General features: G+C 37.1%; 2 protein-coding genes across 2 annotated transcripts in view; one reads left to right on the top strand and one right to left on the bottom strand.

Moving 5' to 3' along the window:
* Positions 1–13,189, top strand: part of LOC136848894 (zonadhesin-like) — a 120,740-nt gene extending 107,551 nt beyond the window's left edge. The window contains exon 4 of the mRNA XM_067121715.1: positions 13,059–13,189. Within this exon, the coding sequence (XP_066977816.1) occupies positions 13,059–13,189 (131 nt within the window). The remainder of the gene's footprint in view (positions 1–13,058) is intronic.
* LOC136848993 (protein-L-histidine N-pros-methyltransferase-like) overlaps positions 1–18,125 on the bottom strand; it is a 323,363-nt gene that overhangs the window by 263,988 nt on the left and 41,250 nt on the right. The window lies entirely within an intron of this gene.

Genomic DNA, 18,125 nt, shown 5'->3' with positions numbered 1-18,125 from the left:
ACGTTTTATTTGTACATCTGAAACATATTTATTAAAACGCAATGATTATGGCAATATGTTCCTCATTCAAAATGATTCCAGTATATTTTCCTTTCCATGCATATCAATATAAATCGTGTTACATTTGATTGATATTAAGTAGGTAAATAATATCTTGCCCTCAAAATCTTGACTCCTACTTATGATATAAATAAAAAAAAAAGAACAAAGAAAAATAGCAATGGGTTACATCAACTGAAATGAAACAATGGCGTTGACCTTTACTCCTCTAACAGTTGAGGGAAATGAGGTATCATTGCTTTTCATTTGATCAGCTCCTGACTTGCTGCAAATAGAAGGCTATAGTGTCGAAACCTGAAGTAAAACAAAATGGACTGTCTTTTTGTATTCCCGCCCTGAATAGATGTAGATCTAACAAATGAGCTATAGACTGGTTCGTTATGCGGATGAATTACATACATTGAATTATTTGTAAAGTAGAAACGATACGAATATCAAGAAAATGGAAGAATTCCAAGCTAACAACTTAGTTCCAACAACTGTTGTGGGAGTTGCGATGAAACCTCCACAAAATAGTAATATAATAATAATAGTAATAATAATAATATTATTGAGAATGATAATGCAATCAAGGGGACGATGACGAATCCTGCTCGCTATCATTGACATCGCTGAAGCTTAGGATGGGTACTAATATCAATTAGTGAAGATGTCATCGGCAAGTGGGCAGAGCCACAGTGAAGAGACGTTTTCCTCATAATTATGTAATCTTCTCTTCACTGTGGGTGGAGCCTCATGACGTCATAGGTTAACGTCACTATTGTGTTTAAAACCCTTACCTGCGATTTTGATGGCTCTGGCATAGGAAATACTTTTACTCTTATAAGTACCAGAACTACTGAACTCAGGTACTAAATAATGCTTGCAATAATTAGATAGGGTTATAAAATATAACACCAACTTTCACCTTTATCCGATGCTTTGATAAAAAGGTGTTGCCGAAAACCCGTGTTTCATCGGCTCTGAATCCCATAGTGGGCAGTGTTAAGACTTGTCTTTACTGCTGTGGAAGTTGCGATGAAATTTCCACAAAATAATAATAATAATAATAATAATAATAATAATAATAATAATAATAATAATAATACTAATAATAATAATAAATTATTGAGCCTCATAATACAATCAAGGGGACGATGACAAATCCTGCTCACCATCACTGACATCGCTGAAGCCTAGTATGGGTACTAATATCAATCAGTGAATATGTCATCGGGAAGTGGGCATAGCCACAGTGAAGAGACATTTTCCCCATATGTACATTTCTCTTCACTGTGGGTGGAGCCTCGTGACGTCACAGGTTAACGTCACTATTGTGTTCAAAACCCTTACCTGCGATTTTGATGGCTTTGGCATAGGAAACACACTTTTACTCTGGTAAGTGCCAGAACTATTGAACTTAGGTACTAAATAATATTTGCAAAAATTAGGTAAGGTTATAAAACGTACACTCGCCAACTTTCACCTTTATCCGATGCTTTGATAAAAAGGTGTTGTCGAAAAACCGTTTCATCGTCTCTAAATCCCTTAACAGAGAAAATAAAGTAGCTTTGACACTGTAGCCGGGATTTTGAGATGGATCTTATGTTAAATTTCTGTTTCAGTGTCAAGATGATATTTCCCAGAAAAGTCAACTTTCCACACTAAATATGCCATAGTTTAGTTTTTTTTATCCGTGAAACCACCAGGACCCCATAAAATGTATGGTTTACTTCCAGCGAGGCTGCCTTAGCCGTACTCGTAAAAAATTCCTCTTTTAAATGAGACTCGATTATGAATGACTGTATAATACACTCCAGTATTAAACCAACAGGAACAAATACAAATCAAAATTTGTTGTCCAAGTCAATAATAGTAATAATCAATCGCTGGCACTAACAAATCAGTACACTACACACACATTTCAATTCCGTAGTGTAAGCTTACCTGGAAAAAAGTGAATCAAGATATAAGTAAATAAAAGTGTAATTCTGACGGCATAACCTCAATCAGCATATAAATAAAATCAAAACAATAATTACTCCATACATAACAAGTTTAGCGTAGTTAGCACTTTAAAAAATAATCGAAACTGAAATTTAAATAAAAAAAATGAAAACAGTAATTTCTGAAGGATCACTGGTCTCTGTTATAAATGATGTACAACATAAGAAGGATCAAATCATCTTTATAACAACATTTGTCTTCAAAATGAGAATGACTGCTCTAAGATTAAGTATACCTTAGTTTTACCAGACCACTGAGCTGATTAACAGCTCTCCTAGGCCTGGCCCGAAGGATTAGATTTATTTTACGTGGCTAAGAATCAATTGGTTACCTAGCAACGGGACCTACAGCTTATTGTGGAATCCGAACCACAGTATAACGAGAAATTAATTTCTATCACCAGAAATAAATTCCTCTAATTCTTCATCAGCCGGTCGGTGGAATTGAACTCCAGCCCATCGAGTGACAGTCTGAAGCTCAACCGACTCAGCCAACGAAGGGCTGATTTAACAAGTATGTCTGATACGTTGGGAACTTATTTCCCTTACCTGTACAAGCTTAGAAGAGTTGATGGTGATAATAAGGTTGATGATGTGAAGTGAGAAGAAAGAGGTTCAACAGAGCTAACAGGTGAAACAGGGCAAAAGGCTGTTGTGTAAGAGACCGAAGTTGGCACACGCGTCCTAAAATGAGTTTATTAGATCAGGACGTTTGAAAACAAAAGTTTTGTAAACACAAAACGGATGCACCCAAACTAAAAGCGAGTTCCATGATGCAAGAGAAGGCGTTCAACCGCACATTCTTTATATGCATAAATATAAACAAATGCCTACGCTCGCGACAGAAATTCACTAACGATCAGGTATTAAAAAGAAAGAAATCTTAAACGTTGTGGTCAATTTTCTTCCAGCGACTGTACGAAACCTACAGCAATATATACTGAAATGTCTGACGAAAATGCTTTGCCACAGTACAAGATGTAGGCTACCTAAATGATCAACAAAATAATGTTACATCATTTACAACAATAAACAGGTAAAAAATGCCCCGAAGCTTCTTCGGCGCACTCGAGTTTTCTGTACAGCGAATAATCAAGGCCACCGAAAATAGATCTATGTTTCGGTGGTCTCGGTATAATGCTGTATGAGCCGCGGCCCATGGAACTTTCAGCCATGGCCCGGCGGTGGCCTGGCCTACAGCGTTGCCAGACGCACGACCGTGGCTAAATTTGACCTTAAATGAAATAAAAACTACTGCGGCCAGAGGGCTGCAATTTAGTATGTATGATGATTGGAGGGTGGATGATCAACATACCAATTTGCAGCCCTCTAGCCTCTGTAATTTTTAAGATCTGAGGGCGGGCAGAAAAAGTGCGGATGGACGGACAAAGCCATCTCAATAGTTGTCTTTTACAGAAAACTAAAACTTGGGCAGAACTTCATACGCAAGTAACAGTTCGGCATTCATTTGCATCAATAAGAAAGGAAAAGCTCTGTAAATGAAGAAAAAAAAAAGTATAGCTTAGTTTTACCAGACCACTGAGCTGATTAACAGCTCTCCTAGGGCTGGCCCGAAGGATTAGACTTATTTTACGTGGCTAAGAACCGATTGGTTACTTAGCAACGGGACCTACAGCTTATCGTGGAATCCGAACAACATTATAGCGAGAAATGAATTTCTATCACCAGAAATAAATTCCTCTAACTCTTCATCAGCCGGCCGGGGGAATTGAACTCTGGCCCATCGAGTGACAGTCCGAAGCTCAAACGACTCGGCCAACGAAGGACTTATGTAAATGAAGAACATAAGAGAGAACACCACACAGACTCAGTCCTTGTCTTTCACTTTGATTTCGTACAGTCTCGCAAGACACTACGAAGTAAATGAATACTGGCTTTGAAACTATGATTTAGTGGACACGTATGTATTACTGTAAGAGAAAATGCGAATTTCTATATCAACATGTGGAATATGTTTTTTTTTAGGTGAATAACGGCGGAACACCTAGTTAAAAGGAAGGAAACAAGTCATTTATAGGCTACGATATAGGCCTATATAGTGCAATCGAATCAGAACATTTCTGTTAATTAAAATGATAGAAAGTGCGTTTATTCGTCTGAGAGAGAGAGAGAGAGAGAGAGAGAGAGAGAGAGAGAGAGAGAGAGAGAGAGAGAAGTTCACATCATATTTGGCTTACACAGAGACAAGAAAAAATATCAGAAAAGCTTCTTATCAACCGGTCACCTAAGAAGATTGGGATCTGTAACTCACATTATGAGGCACGTGGTGACCGAATATGGCACGATGACCACAAAAAAAAAAAAAGGGAAAGGGAATGGATAGGGAGAAAGTCTAATTTTAGAAACGAGTATATTGGTCTGTCATGTGAAACAGCTCTGATGCACCGGGGTAATGCTTCTTATATTTTCCAAAAACAAAGTGATCGTACTCTCTCAAACGCACAGTATTGATAGAGTAAAGACTTGTGTAAGTGTGCGTGCGCGCATGAGCATACAAACATACTATAATATACAGTATATATATATATATATATATATATATATATATATATATATATATATATATATATATATATATATATATATATAGATAAATCATATACATTTATATATATATATATATATATATATATATATATATATATATATATATATATGTGTGTGTGTGTGTGTGTGTGTGTGTGTGTGTGTTTATGCTACTCTTGCATATCCATACCTGAAAGCCCTCTTCTTTCCACAACCATGACTCCCTTTTACCAGTGAAACGACAGTTACAAACTAGCCCTTGTTCTACCCACTAACATTCTGATAATCTTAATTTCGTTTCTTCCAAGTTACAGTATTTTACTATCTCCGCCAAATACTTTTTCAAAATTCTCGATAATAACTGTGATTGTGAATGCTCAGTAACACCTGTCTATCAGTATCTTGCAATTAGAAGTACACAATAACATTTTACCATTGTGGGACAAGTGAATATCTAAGTTTGCAGCTTCTGCAACTATAAGCTGGACTCTTACCAATTCTGTGATACTCATGATAAAGGTGATACCTGTCTACACTTGAATGTAACTATGAATGCTCTATTTACACTATTTTATTAAATTTTACATCAATATTTGTTTGCTTCACTAAAAAAGTTGGATTAATATAAAAACACATTTTTACTTCAAGTATTGCCTAAATATATATTCTGCACATCTACACCTGCCTTCACATTTCTTGGGGGACGCTCTCGACTTTGTGGCAGTATCCCTAGCTGGGTCTGTGGCAATATCTCTAGCTAGGTTTGTGGCACTATTCCTAGCTGGGTTTGTGGCACTATCCCTAGCTAGGTTTGTAGCACTGTAATTAGCTGGGTGAGGAGAAAGTACTAGTTGTCAAGTATAACGTGCCTAATAAGCGTCGCATGTTGCTGATATCACTTGGAAATGTTCTCTGATCCATATCGACTGTTTACAACAGTCCTTCAAGAATTTGACTTTACAATACGAGTTAACCATGTTAGGTCGTTTGTAATAACGAATGCATGATCCGTGATTTGCGACATTATCGTAATGGTGGTATCCACTTCGATCAATGTAGTGAGCACGACTTTGTGATCCTCGCCAAAGACGATTATCAAACTGTTCCTTTTAAGAAGGCGCCTTGTTTCCTTGTATCCATGAATAATGTACACTTTTTAGCTCGCTTTTAAACTACATTAGTTACAGTTTCTTGAGTGTACTGAGGCTCTCAGAAACGACAATTTTGTTATTGCAACCAATATCAATTATAATAATAATAGAGAGAACAGGACAAGAGAGTTGAGAGACTCGAAGGATTAATGTCAAAATACATATACAAACAAAATCTACCACATTTATATGCATAAATGTATTTGCTTTCACTGAATCATGATGTGGATAGTTTATTTTCTATCAAAATGTCTCATTTTCTCTCCGCAACATATTGGATATTATTCTCTAAATATCCTGGAATTGAACCCATATCTCTTAAGCTCCAAGGAAAACGCAACAGAGAAATAAATATCTTTATAAAAATTTTGTTAAAAGATATCTCGTCTTAGATCTTAACAAATTAAGTATACTTTAGTTTAACCAGACCACTGAGCTGATTAACAGCTCTCCTAGGGCTGGCCCGAAGGATTAGACTTATTTTACGTGGCTAAGAACCAATTGGTTACTCAGCAACGGGACCTACAGCTTATTGTGGAATCCGAACCACATTATAGCGAGAAATGACTTTCTATCACCAGAAATAAATTCCTCTAACTCTTCATCAGCCGGCCGGGGGAACTGAACTCCGGCCCATCGAGTGACAGTCTGAAGCTCTACCGACTCAGCCAAAGAAGGCCTAGTAAACATGTCATCTAAACAATGTTAAGCCCAGGCAATATCAGATCTAAAGGGTTCAGTTTCCGCGGCTCAAACGTGAATGAAGTTCGTACCACTACACAGAGACAGAAAGAGAATGCGTCGTGGAAGAATCACAACAAATCAAGTTTCATTAGTCTCAATGCGGGATACTTTCTAGATCCACGGAGACGACAACGTGCGAGACAAAGTGATAGTGAGACTGGGGTTTCTAAGAGATCTGGAAAAGAACTGATGAAGTTTTGTGATAACTGCGATTACTTATATAAGGCTGTGAAGGGCGAGAGGGCGTCTGCAGGAGATATCCGATAAAGAGGAAGGAAAGTGTAGTGGGGGAAAACCGATTCCGAAAGAAAGGAGGCGATAAAAGGAAAGGTGTCACTCGCCCAAAAAAGTACGGGCTGCTCTAGGAGCAAGAGCCCGTGCTGGCACAAGGCCAGCTAAATCTGAAACAACATCACCCAGAGAAGTTGAAAACAGTGATAATTCTTCGAATGCGTTGTTTTATTTCATTACTGATTACCAAAGAGAAAGTTCCGTTAGGTTTCTCATTAATTCAGTGACGGGTTTCTAGTAAAATCTTTATCACAGACAGATCCAAAGTCATCTGTAGTTACATCAAGAAAACACAGTTGTACCGATCTTCTCCAAATTCGGAATAGAAGTGCAGATTTCTACAAGAAAGTCATCAGCTACGAGGACAAATGAAGGTAAGGTGAATGCTGAAACATGTACAAGCAATATTCATGTGAACAAATATTCCAAAACATTTTGGGAACAGCCGCTTTATAAACCAATCTCATTTTCGGATGCAAATAACTTATGTAATGCAACTCTAAGCTGTCAACATATATTCCAGTAGCCTACCACTAGAAAGCCCCATTAACTTTAAATCCGCACATTTTATAATAATAACAACCTATTTCACATTTTGAAAGAAAAAATGATTAAAAGCTTAATACTACCGACTTTATTTTAAAAATTCTGTGTCGTCCGTAATAAAATCATAACAAAATAAATACAATGAAGGGCAATGCAACTACTTTCGTAAATCTTTCATTTAGATTTAAAATAAAAACGTCCTGCATGCATTACAATTTGATTAATCAATCTTGGACAGACGCAGCTTTCCCAGAATCTAAACCTCCTTACCCAAGGCACCATAACCCCCGTCTTCGTTTGAGAGCATCTAACAAAAATCAACGACAAGAGCGACCCATTCTCCCTCTTATTTTTTTCTTATTTCTCTCATTCTCTCTCTCTCTCTCTCTCTCTCTCTCTCTCTCTCTCTTCCCTGATCATCTGGAGCCCCCCACACGACTCTATTTGGTACCAGCCCTTCCCTTTCCCTCTCCCAGTTTCCACGCAGATATGTTTTTGAGGGAATTCACCTCCCGCCCCCTAAACTATCCCTAGCCATCACTCCCGTGTCTTCTTCCCCTTACTGCCATAGTTGTCGTCTAGTTACTTCGGATGGGAAGGAGCTCCTTCTCAGTGGAAAGAAGGAGAAAAAGGGGGTTGGGGGATGGGGTGGGGTGGTGAATGGAGGGTAAGGGGGAGGAGGAGGAACAAAACTCATCCGGTCTCCAACGACCCGTTGGAGAATGATGCTATCTAATCGAGGGGACCAATAGCCCAGGATCCACTCAGTATCTGAAGAGGCCAGAACATCCGTGCCCTTCGCTATAATTGTACTTGTAAACTAGATAGCGCCTCTAACTATCAAACTTTTTCTGCTCGCCTTTAACAATGCAAGTTCGAAAAGGGCACACGCCAAACGCGCCTCTGCGAGCGATTCTCGACTCTAACGTCGGAGCGCCTACGGTCGCTAATAGCTCGGCCAGGGGACGCGACTCAACTTTTGATATCGTGCCGCTGTTTCAAACTGCAATAATTAAAGTTGTTTAGCCAAAATCGCGTACAGCGGCATTTCACTCGAAGCGTCCAACTTGCTTCATAGACTTGCCAAGGTTCGCTTAACTCTCATCTTACATCGATGTGTATAATCAAAATAATGATAATAGACACGGAAGCAGTTAAAATATCTAGCATGAAGGAACTGTCTCCAGTTGGCAATTCGGGAGTTCTGGATCAATGCCGTTCGGCAACATAAAGAAAATAGCGATGAGAAGCAGCAAACCAGTGAAAATAGTATTTTTATTTTCACTATCATCCCCCATTAAGATAGCTTATGGTCAAACGCATCTTGAAAAGAGGAGAATATCTAAACAAAGTTTTATTGCTTTAGTTCGAATCTCCGCAGCCTCGGTGCCGTCACTACATGGCTGAAAGGAAAGAGTCATAAACTGCCTGATGTAATCCCTGGGCTATGTACAGACATGCCGTTGGGACTGAACAAAGGGGTACGTATGATAATGCAGCTCAATTATATGTCAGGACATTAAAAAGGAATACAGGCTTCTCCATGACCGTGGACTGTTGCCAAAGTATTTCGATATTTCAAGCATTATTAGCGATAGTGCTATCATTGCTAGTTGTCTATCGTTTTCACTAACATAATTTTTAATATTGTTACCATCATTGTAAACACTATATATATTATAAGGAAGTGGATTATCATTATTGCTAAAACAAGAGCGAGGACAGCCGGAAGTTTGTGGATGTTTTATTAGTTATTATAATAACAAAATGTATTTATGGTAGGCTTCCAGGTACTAGGAGACCGGAGGCTGGAGGTAAGTGGAGATTTGTGGGACTGAAAACTCAACACACGTGCGTCGGAATTTCTTTGAGGTCCTCATCGCTACACGATAATGACGTAATAACCATTTCAAGCTTGAGAATAAAACATCTTTCTTTATATTTCTTAACCAGTATGTCTTTGAAGTAAGCGACTGTTTGCGTTGTAAAATATGGCATGAATCCTACAGAACATGGGAGTAAAATAACATCATCGAACCACAGCACATATTGAATGAACAAGACGATTCGGATGCGCTTGAAACATTTCAGTACAAGAAACAGCAATTATAGCAACCATTGTTCAACTGGGTTGGATGAAACTCACATAAGAACTCTCTCTCAGAAGTACTGTTTATCCTTTGTTCGGTCATAATTGGCTAAGAAAACGGAACAAACGAAATTCATGAAAAGCAAACCGCTGCAACATTCGTGGCTGTTCCCTTAATGAAGATCCCGAATCAAATAAAGAGTATTTTTGAGCTCCCCTTTCCTTATCGACATGGAGAGCGCATATCTATATATTATCAAACTGAGAAACAGGAATTTTGTCAAAGTCTTGTTTTCCTATCGTTAGTGACGTCTCGTGGTTTGGAAAGTCGAAGACGCAACACCACAACTCGTTATGTATTTTTGAATTTCTCCAGGAAACATGCTCGCGCACCCCGTTTGTCTTTTGAAAAGTCTCCTCGTCTGGGCCGTCCCAAGTGGCCGTGGCTTCGGAAACCTAAGGAGAGGCATTGTCTCAATCATTAAACGTCAAGTTGTGTTTTTACCATCTAAAAGTGTTGATTAATTTTAGTGGTAATCGACGATATAGTTTTTTAGTATTTGCCGTGCATACAGAGACAATTGTTGAAGCTAGCCACTATTTGCATTGGACCATTGACTCACGGATTGGCAACGTGACGGTGCCTTTGTGAATTCTTTTGGAGTTTCCCGTCTCTTTCATAGGAAAATCAGAAATGTTAATGTCTGTTTGTTCGTCACAGCTCAAGGAAGGAGGATGGGGAGGGAGTGGGGGGGTTGGGGGGAAGTGTGGAAGGGAGCGTCCCCAGGAACGGAGGTTGTTCTGTCATCGAATGATGACTGTTTACACTACATTAAAACAACGGCAAGTCGAAACAATAACCTCATTTTATGCGTTTGAATCTGAATAAAAACCCATATCGTTTCCATGAGAAAGATGCTGCGCAGATGATGGCAAAATTAAATTGCAGGCAGCTTATCACTGGTTCAACATCTTCCTTTTTATCAGAGTATGAATGGACACCCAAACAATAAAGGTCTATAGTTCAGTCTACAGGATATGCTTGTGTTATACGATACATCCATTATATATATATATATATATATATATATATATATATATATATATATATATATATATATATATATATATATATATATATATATATATATATATATATATATATATATACATATATATATACACACACGGGTGATGTGACTCAGTGCGATACTAAGTTCGAAAACACAAGGTAGTTATTGTGACGTTTAACCTCTTGACCCCGATCACAGGTTATCTGACAACTAGATACAATATTAATTCGTTTATTGAATTTTCCTTTTCCAAAATCCACATATAACATTTATATGAGATGAAGTCTCCGGCCACATTTAATAGTACCATATGATCCTTTTGCGTAACCGGATACTATCCTTTCTCTTTCCTATTCTATGGAATAATGTGATGGAAGGTACATAGGAAATAGGCCTAGCAATGCACGGGAGGAAAGGTTTTCACGAAAGCATTCCAAATATAACTGCTAATCGAGAATCACCGATGGGTCTAATCTTATTCAGAGAATTTCATTAATCGTCACTGAAACCGCAAAACTTTGATCTGATCTTGCGTTATAAGGTTCAATTTTCGCGTTACTTTGACATTTAAAAATCCAATCTTTCCAGATTACCACTCTGGTAGTACTGTATCGGTATTTACAAAATAAAGTTCTTTTAACATATTAAAAATGTTCATGGATGTCAGTTTATACAAAACTTTTTGACTCCATAGTTTTGCACTGTCACCCTTCAAGGCTATGTATTCTTTAAGTACACAAATAAGTGGAAGCCACCACTCAAACATACACATTACATTACATACATACATACCACATACACCCACTATTCTAATTCGATGCTGAGGTCAACAATGTTCAATATATTATAAAGTGAACACATCGCTCCTTCCTCGTGTATATACATATTTACACACACGTATATATATGTATGTATATATATATTTATATACATATACAGAACATGTATGTATGTATACATATATTTATATACATATACAGAACATATATATATATATATATATATATATACTGTATATATATATATATATATATATATATATATATTATATTTATTTATTTATATATACATATGAGTATGTAATGTATAACCAGGATGATGGAACGATGAAAATTAATAGAAGGGATCGGAGAATGTACGCAGCTGACTCATATAAGCATTTTATGAATAAACATAATAGCTGACTGTAAGATGCGAGAAGAGGCAGTTCAAAAAACAAGTGAAAGAGGTAGGGGAACCTGGCGCGTGTGTACAAGGTTAGGAAAAGCTTTAGACTGCCTATGGAGGGTCAAGCCGAGTTGACCTAACCGTCCCTCATGAAAATCCTGTACGGATGTTACATAAAAGAAGAAAAGTCAAAGGTGCTGAGATTAACTGGTTGCGACGTACACGAGACGTAAAAAAGATTTAGAAGGACGGGAAGAGAGGAGATGCGTGAAGAACTCGAAAAATGTTTAGTGTTGATGAAAGAACAAAGCACTGCGTCTTGGGCCTTGAGATGTCGCTATCACGGCGAAAGATGGACAGCGACTTGATGATGACAGAAGTATATGGTTCTGAAGTCTGAGTTGGAGGTGGACAGAAAGACCTAAAATGCGCTAAGGTTGGGTATAAGGGGTATTGGAAAGAGGGGGGGCCTTGATGATCAGGAAGAGCGACAGCAAGCAATGTGGCAATGAAGGGGGGCAGCAGTGTGTGTGTGTGTGTGTGTGTGTGTGTGTGTGTGTTGTGGATTCGACGCTTTATACTGATCAGCTTTTGTGTAGGTTTATGTAGGAGAAACGGTTTATTGTTAAACTTTTATGTAGGTTTATGTATGGGAAACGGTTTATTGTTAAATATATATATATATATATATATATATATATATATATATATATATATATATATATATATATATATTTATGAATTTGTGCCAAGTATGAACGCGTGATCTTTTTATAGTCACAAATGTTAAGCCACAAATACCGTTGAATATCCAGTTCACTAGAATATATATCACAAGTGCCTCTACATCAGCATGGATTCGAGAAGATGCAGAGCACTTATAATTCCACTTGGGTGCAAATTATTCCCAAGGTTTAGCGAATTGGATATTAAATGGTATTTGTGGCTTAAAATTACACGCACACACAAACACACACACAAGCACATATGTATGTATGTATGTATATATATATATATATATATATATATATATATATATATATATATATATATATATATATATATATATATAATTATATTCATAAATATACGACATGCGTAGACACCCAGACACGCACTCACACCTTGTCATCTTTTCTTAGGTCGCAAGAGGAGTATCAACTTCACAAGCGACGTCTTTATCGTGCCTTTGATGAATGGAATCTGCTGCATCGATTCCAACTTTCACACACAAAGCAACTGAAAGAATGAAAAATGGATGAATGGTGTACATGTAGAAAGAATGAGAGAGAGAGAGAGAGAGAGAGAGAGAGAGAGAGAGAGAGAGAGAGAGAGAGAGAGAGAGAGAGAGAGACTTTTCGAAGACAACGTATATTTCTCACTAATGCTATATGCAACACTACAGAAGAAGAAGAAGAAGAAGAAGAAGAAGAAGAAGAAGAAGAAGAAGAAGAAGAAGAAGAAGAAAAAGAAGAAGAAAGTGAGGAAGGAGAGGAAGAAGAAGGAGAAAAAGAAAAAAAGAAAACATCAATATAATGAACGCATCTGACGTAGCTGGATAATAATCTATATGCCTGAGGCTACCAGGACAGAAACTTACATGCAAAAATGTTAGTGGACAAAGTTAAGCTCGTTTCTGGCCGGCCTTTCACTAAGTTAGTCCACTCCGACAAGGCTGTGGAGGGAACAGAGGGGAGATGGATGGGAGGGAGGAATGCGAGGTGAAGAGGATAGAAGAAGAGGGAGGGGAGGGGAAGGGGAGGAGGAGGAGGGGGACGGAAGTACAGGGAGAAAAGAAGCGGTATGAAATAGAAAGAGACAGAGTAGATGGGGGCAGGGGAGAGGGGAGAGGGGAGGGGGGAGAAGACGCGTGTGTATATGATCGGAAAGTGAATCTGAGGGGAGAGCAGGGGCCGGGGGGAGAAAAACTTGAGTGGATGGAGCCCTGACACCAAAGAACGCCAGTAATCGCCAGACTCGAGAGAAAATTAAAGAAATGAGAGAAAATGAAAAGCTGGACATACTTCATATTGAGACAGAGAAACAACTTCTGCCTGTATTTGGGTTTACGATGTTTGTCGAAAAAGTTCTTTGTGTCAACATCAAGCATAACTAAATCTTACAATGTTTTTTGTATTCGTCCAAACTTAAAGCTCGTAAGCGTTTTGCATATTATAACAAAATAATATTTTAATGGTTTAAAAAGGTTTAGTAAATATACATTATCATGTAAATAAACTGCAAACACATAAATAGAAAATTAAGTTCTTTGTCTTTGCTACTTTAAAAATATAGCCCTATACAAGTGTGTCCTCTACAGTCAGGTTTTGAAATACACTACATTTTTGCCTCTAACCTATACTTTTCTAACCCCAAACACTGATAGTTTAACACATACATAAATAAACTGCATATTATACTACACATATATATATACATACAGGCGCATACACATATGTTTCCACCTAAGAATGGAGTGGTTGGAGACAGTAATAACTCCCAGTTCTCAGCAATTACTCTGGGATTAGGTTAATAGCCAACTGCCCTTAATCACATCGGCTGCGAATGATGATGGCTTACTGGAGGTACCTAATTCACTGTTTTGACTAACTGAGAGATAACGGGGCACAGAAATCGAAGTGCGGCCCCTGCCCTGGTTATATATGTATGTACATATATATATATATATATATATATATATATATATATATATATATATATATATATATATATATTATATATATATATATATATTGTATATACACATATATACTGTATATGTACAAATATAAGATAATTTATAATTAAATTTTCATGAGATATATGTGAATATTAATATAAGTGGCAATTACATGAAAGTAGAGAAAAAGTTTCAGCCCTCAAGTGGTCTGAACTTGCGTCCCAGATGCTAGGAGTTACAAGCGCAACGTTGCCGAATACGTCACGACGGAGAACTCTTGTTTCTCTAACTCAGAAGTCAGTGCCATTGTCAGCTTCAAGCACACTTTCATAGAAAAATCTCTCAGCACCAGAAAAATGACATACAAATCCTTTTATGACGCAATGCAAATGGAAGGTAATACGACTGGATGAAAAAGTTTCTGACCTCAAGTGGTTAGGAGCTGTAGGCACACAGCACTACAGACCCGCCTCTACAAAAGACCTTTTCGCTTCCTCTCGGAAGTCAGTGTCGCGATGCGTCTACCCAGTGTCAGATTCCAGGATACTTTCATACAAAGCTCTCTCGCATCTTAATGAGAGACCAGGCCACCTGGGAGCTGAAAGTGTGTGGGGAGATGACAATTTTCCTATCATAATATAGAGAACAGACAGAAATATAAAAGAGAAAGAGCAGTAGAGGCAGCGGAATCGCATTGAAAAAATGCTCCCCAACCAAACCCTCTCTCCCCTAACTTCTCCCCCAACAATAAAAAAAAATAAACGAAAACAAGAGAAAGTCCAATTAACTCCCCTGTAACGTCAAAACCGAAACTGAACAACAGTGAGCCGAGAAGAGTCAGGCATGTCTCCACGCGACCTCAGTCACCTGCGGTATGGGGTTTTCCGAGGGAGCTTCTTTCCATTCATCCTACCACCGGATGTAGAAAAGGATGATGAATCGGGATTTCTCATTCGCGTTTCTTATGATCATCAGCGTCGGGTTCCCCCTTTTGCGCAAATGAGAATGTGATGGTGTTAGCCAAGTTTGCCTTCCTGCAGTGATCAGCTTCGATGAAAGTCTTAGGGATCTGACGTGATTAGATCAGCGAATAGAGGAAAGGTGGAGAGAAAAAGTTACCGATGTTCCAGGAAATACTAAAATTAAAAGTCGTCCCTCTGAGCGTTCATTCTTTTCAAGGAGTCAAAACATGCTGATGCTATCATGTGGAAGGCAGTGAGCAAACATAAGGAATCACTTGTCTCATCGAGATGATAATAATAATAATAATAATAATAATAATAATAATAATAATAATAATAATAATAATAATAATAATAATAATAAGTGAGTAAAAAAAGTCCACAATTATATAGTAAATATACTACTATATAATTGTGGATTTTTATTACTTAGATTGTTTTTCACGAAATTGTGAATCTATTAGCAATAATAATAATAATAATAATAATAATAATAATAATAATAATAATAATAATAATAATAATAACCACTAAAGTCGTTAATGTTGGTTTTTCACCATACACCTTTTACCTCCTTAGTGGGAGGGGCGGTTCTCGTCAAGTCTTCAAGGATGGGGTTGCTAGACGTAAGCCTTAATATAAAAAATAAATTTAATATTCACACGATTCTCCTTTACATCAGATTAATAGAGCAACGTTCTATTAATCTCATGTTAACTTCAATGCACTTGTCTGCATAGTAAGGCGGAATAATACCATGGAATGAGGCAAACTAAACTTTCCCTTAAACTCGATACTCAAGGTCAAACTAGAAGTATTTCGGAAAATTTTAAGGACTAACTTAATACCAGTGCCTCACGCTCTCAGTTACATCAAAACACAAAGATAAACAGCAAAATTTGGAACGGAAACTCTCGCAATAAGAGACACTCCACTCACATTACATATTGATCCATCTTTGAACAGTTAGCCAACTTCTCTCAAATTCCGAAAATAACTGCTCGTAAAAATTCGTGCACATGCCATCCAGCTGCATAACATTTCCTCTCCCACCTTTATGCATACACTCCACTCCTGTTCAGTCCCTTGGACCATATTTCACGAACAACCTGTGGCGAATGAAACAGAAGTTCGTCTGGTGAAAAAACCACTGATCACGTGATCTTCCCTGCAACCTTCGATTTTGGATACCACGAGTTCATATTTTTTTTACAGCATACGCTGTAAAATAGGCTACCAGCCTAAATACTTTGATTTCGTGTTTTTCATTTCACCGTTACCTAATAATTTTATAATATATAATACATCCTAATAACAATTATGTATTCTACTGGTTTTAGGTACTGACGAGAAAACGTAAAAAAATGCCTAAGCTACATGACAATTTCTTAACCCTCAATAAAGTGTTGCGATTTGCTTTCGAAGTGACCAGACACGTTTAGAAAACTTGGTATAAAATTTGTTTCATAACCGTTGAAGCAACACAAATTTCTCTCCTGTGGTATCACAGTTTTTCAGACGTAGCAAAACTATCGTTCCCTTACCCTGCATATCTCAGCTGCACCAGACAGAGTCGCCCATTGCCACCCATGTCTTGAAGATTCAATTCATTCACGGCGATTTTACTAGGAGCCATAACATTTAATTTTTCTCCCACAACACATCTACTGATTTTATTGTTTTCTATATCACATCCACCCATGTTCAAGAACTACAAGTAGGTCCCTAATTTCTCAAAAATTTCTTTTTCCTTATTCCAACAAAAGTACAGGGTAAGAGGTACAAAGTCTATGTCCCAAGCCACTGGAAGTTTTACGTCTGCCAAAGTGATAAAAATGCTGCCGTTTTATTTCTCTACACAATACGAAGCCGACTGAAAAACCTTCTGCTTTCCCAGAAAAAAAATTCTAATATTCACGATTATTTCGCCTACTAAGAGATCGACAATCTTTGGTCTTGTGACATTTTGCTCTGCAACAACGTCAGAGGAATAAAGTTGGTATAAGAAGTGGCTGATGGTTGAGAAGTTTTCAATAAATAAACAATTAAAGGATGAATGTGGCAAGGACTATCGTCGTGCAACATTTTCTTTAATTTTATTATTAACGTTTCGTGAACTCTGACCCACCATCAGGATAAGAAATAAAAATATATAAATAATGAACAATTTTAATAACACATATAAGAGAGAAAATATAACTGATTCTTTTATTAAGTGCAACGCAAATACGGTGCAAGAGACCTGAAATATGAAAAGAATCATATATAGTTTACAATAATGAATAAATAATCATACACACAACCCGCGCGCTCGCACACACACACATACACACACATACATACACATATATATATATATATATATATATATATATATATAATATATATATATATATATATATATATATATATATATATAATATATATATATATATATATATATATATATATATATATATATATATATATATATATATATATATATATATATATATATATATATATATATATATATATATATATATATATATATAAATATATATAAATATACACAAAAACACTCCAGTATCAAGTCGCTTCCCTTAAGAGGGCAATGGTCACTGCAGCAATCATACTTTAACCGCTGTATTCGGGATGAACTTAACATTCATGACAGTGTCAATTCGAGAATATTATATTCAAACGAGGATTCGGAATACAGTAAAAAAAAAAAAGTGCGATTTGAATAGGTCTTCTAATTTTAAATGCAAAACAATCTGACAGCGTGTCTGCTACAAAAATTGCATACAGCGAAACCTATACACGCTTGACGTCAGTACGTGAATATGCA

This window comes from Macrobrachium rosenbergii, chromosome 20 (assembly GCF_040412425.1).
Source record: "Macrobrachium rosenbergii isolate ZJJX-2024 chromosome 20, ASM4041242v1, whole genome shotgun sequence".
In the NCBI taxonomy this organism is placed as follows: Eukaryota; Metazoa; Arthropoda; class Malacostraca; order Decapoda; family Palaemonidae; genus Macrobrachium; species Macrobrachium rosenbergii.
The sequence above is the reverse complement of the archived record's forward strand: the minus strand, read 5'-3'. Positions and strand labels throughout refer to the sequence as shown.